Source organism: Cicer arietinum, chromosome 6 (assembly GCF_000331145.2).
Source record: "Cicer arietinum cultivar CDC Frontier isolate Library 1 chromosome 6, Cicar.CDCFrontier_v2.0, whole genome shotgun sequence".
Classification (NCBI taxonomy): Eukaryota; Viridiplantae; Streptophyta; class Magnoliopsida; order Fabales; family Fabaceae; genus Cicer; species Cicer arietinum.
This window is the reverse complement of record NC_021165.2, coordinates 9,561,354-9,564,670: the sequence shown is the minus strand read 5'-3', so window position 1 is coordinate 9,564,670 and position 3,317 is coordinate 9,561,354. Positions and strand designations below refer to the sequence as shown.

General features: G+C 29.8%; 1 protein-coding gene across 1 annotated transcript; it reads left to right on the top strand.

The window, feature by feature from the left end:
- The first annotated feature begins 926 nt into the window (after positions 1–926).
- On the top strand, positions 927–2,511 carry LOC101511050 (P34 probable thiol protease-like). The gene is made up of 4 exons (XM_012716837.3): positions 927–1,421; positions 1,526–1,749; positions 1,866–2,000; positions 2,143–2,511. Exons 1-4 carry the CDS (start codon positions 977–979, stop codon positions 2,389–2,391), a joined length of 1,053 nt encoding a protein of 350 aa, XP_012572291.3. The 5' UTR covers positions 927–976; the 3' UTR covers positions 2,392–2,511.
- The last annotated feature ends 806 nt before the right edge of the window (positions 2,512–3,317 follow it).

The following is a 3,317-nucleotide window of genomic DNA, read 5'->3' as shown; positions in this document are numbered from 1 at the left end:
TTTCACATTTATCAAAAGTTTTGAATTTTGTAAATTTTTCAAAAAAATTGACTATCAAGTAACAGGGGTCAAAAAAAATAAAATAATGTTTTGATGTGTTTTGGAGAGGTGGAAAGTAAAGGAGAGGGGATGAGTTGTAAATTTCTCATATTATTTTATATAATTAAAAATTACCAAAACAATAAGTTGAAATTATTTTTCTCCTTGTTTCTTCAACACAATAGTGATTTAAGTCTAATTTTAATCTAATACAATGTTAACATTATTATATGTTAATATTATTAAAATATAAAAGTTATCGCATATAAAAGAGATCGCTTCATATTTATGTCTCATTTAGTGTTGGGTCCGTCTTGTTTGAATGATAAAATATAGAGATTAATTTTCATGCGTAAAAATTACATTACCCAGTCAATAAAACACAACCACTCGTATATATGATTTTATAAGTAGTTATAGTTTCTTTGTAACAAAAAAAAAAGTTAATTGTGATTGACTAGTGTAAAGAGCTTTTACACTTAAAGTCTAAATAAATTAAAAAAATTAATTTTACATATCGTTAATTAATGTAAATATTGTTTATACAATGAATCAACTAAGATAGTTAGATCATGAATATATGCATGAAACTCGTGGGAATAAATTACATATATGTCGCTGTTGGATATGGTGCATGCCTAAAATAAGTAGTTTGTCCAATAGTAGGATTCATAGGACCACAGTAAAAAAGATAGCACACAAAAAATTCTTCTACTAAGAAAAAGGATGACTATACATAGATTCGACATTATCTTAATTTGACTAAAACTTTAATTCTGTCACTAAATGTGTGTGGGACGCATATGGTGTTAGTATAGTTTTTGAACGTAAGAAAACTTTATAAACATTTTAATCGTGACACAACGTTACATTATATATATGTGACAACTATAAACGAAGAGATCAAACAGAAACACTTGGTAACTCATTTTGTGTAATGATGACATTCCACATAACAAAGTTTCTTCTATCTTTTTTTATACTCATTTCCATAACATGTCTCTCCTTTTCCTTGTCTAGTGAGTCCTCATATGAAGACGTGTTTGAACTGTTCCAAATGTGGAAAAAGGAGCACGGGCGAGAGTATGGAAACAAAGAGGAGATGGAAAATAGATTTGAGATATTCAAAAGTAATTTGAGGTATATCAATGAGATGAATGCTAAGAGAAACTCACCTTTGCAACATCGTTTGGGTCTCAACAAGTTTGGTGATATGAGTCCTGAGGAGTTTAGTAAAACATACTTATCAGAGATTCAGATGAGATCTAATTGGGATGATAGAAAACTTAAAGATGATGATGATGATTGTGACAACCTTCCTGCTTCTATAGATTGGAGGAAAAAAGGAGCTGTCACTGAAGTTAGGGACCAAGGAAATTGTCGTAAGATTATTTTATTAATTAGAGCATTCTTTGTCACTAATTAATTTTCATTAACATTCATGTATTTTCTCTGACTTATTTAAGTAAAACTTGATTTTGTTCAGAGAGTCATTGGGCTTTTTCTGTCATTGGGGCCATCGAAGGATTAAACAAAATAGTGAGTGGGAATCTTATCAACCTATCAGCACAAGAGCTTGTGGACTGTGACCCTGCCAGCAACGGTTGTGCTGGAGGTTATTACTTTAATGCATTTGGTTGGGTTATAGAAAATGGTGGGATTGACACAGAAGCTAACTATCCTTACATAGCTAAAAATGGAACTTGCAAGGTATGATTTGCATTTTTTTCCTATTCTCTATTTTTATTCAAATAATAAATTTGTGGAATTATCAAATTATATCTTGTTTTTGTGAGACTAATTGGTAAGACTCTTTTTTGTTGAAGGAGAATGCAAACAAAGTTGTTAGTATTGACAACCTTCTAGTTTTGGATGGATCAGAAGAAGCTCTTTTGTGTCGTACAAGTAAACAACCTGTAAGTGTGAGTCTGGATGCCACTGGCCTTCAATTCTACACTGGTGTAAGTACTATTTATTGATTTTATCAAAGTTCAATATATCTTGCTTCTCGGTGTGGGACTAGTTGTTCAAATTAAAGTATATTTTTGTGTGTTGATTGTGCTAAATTGTTAATCATTCCAATTCCTGTTTTAATTCAAACAGGGAGTGTATGGTGGTGAAAACTGCACAAAAAATTCAAGATATACAACTCTTGTTGCTTTAATCGTGGGTTATGGTTCAGTAGATGGTGAAGACTATTGGATTGTGAAAAACTCTTGGGGAAAAGATTGGGGAGAGAAAGGTTACTTGTTTATCAAAAGGAATGTTAGTGAGGAGTGGCCTTATGGGGTATGTGGAATCAATGCTGCGGTTGGTTATCCAATCAAAACAGTTTTAGCTTCAGCCATGTAGTGGTTAGACTTTAGACCAAGGAATACTAATAATCTTTGTGAAACCTATATGTAACGCCATCTTGTAGTGCTATTATTTACTACTTCTATTGCGGTGGTTTAATAGTACTTCTATTTAACATTCTTATTTCTTATGAAATATTTACATACAAAAAATAATTAATAAAAATAAGGTGTTTGATCAATTAAAAATTGGTGAAAGAATGATATATATAAGTATTACATGTCAACACTATCATTTTATTTGTTGAAAAGTTAGCATTTTCTTAAAATAATTGAATTGGAGGCATTTTTATAAGTTGTATTTCATTTATCCTTGGCTAGTTGAATACAAGAGTCAACGGTGGTAAAAAAATGTTAATTTGTGTATTTTGTTATATATATTATTTTATTAATCCGTCTAAAACGAAGCATGTCGATTTAAGAAAATAAATTGAAATTTTTATTTAGTTATATTTTGTTCCTCCATAGAATTGATAGATCGATGAGTTGACCGGAGAAGCTTAGTAGAACTGGGTTTGCCCTGTTCTACCCAATTCTCCAAAATTTTATATATATATAAAACATATAAAAAATCATCCTACTAATGCAATACTTTTATATTTTTAGAACACGTTTCTTTTCTTGAAAAAGAACAATGCTAACCATTGGTTTAGTTTCACTTTAATTACACTTCACACAAATTTTTGTTTTTATACTTAAACATTGTATAATTTTTTTTAACCCTGCCATAAAAATTTGTGACGCAAAAATGATTTTGAGGTGAGTTGGACACGCAATCAAATCAAAATTAGAATTAATTTAACGTAATTAAATAATCATCACAAAAGTAAATGGTATCCAAAAAAAATTCATCACCCAAATAATTAAATTCTAAGTTTATCAGATTGTACGTAACAAGAAAATAAACTAATAACTATAAAAAAT

Coding starts and splice junctions, on each gene's coding strand:
- LOC101511050 (XM_012716837.3), top strand. CDS start 977: ATGATGACATTCCACATAACAAAGTTTCTTCTATCTTTTTTTATACTC. Junction 1,750..1,865: donor CTAAAAATGGAACTTGCAAG/GTATGATTTGCA, acceptor TTTTTGTTGAAG/GAGAATGCAAACAAAGTTGT. Junction 2,001..2,142: donor GCCTTCAATTCTACACTGGT/GTAAGTACTATT, acceptor TAATTCAAACAG/GGAGTGTATGGTGGTGAAAA.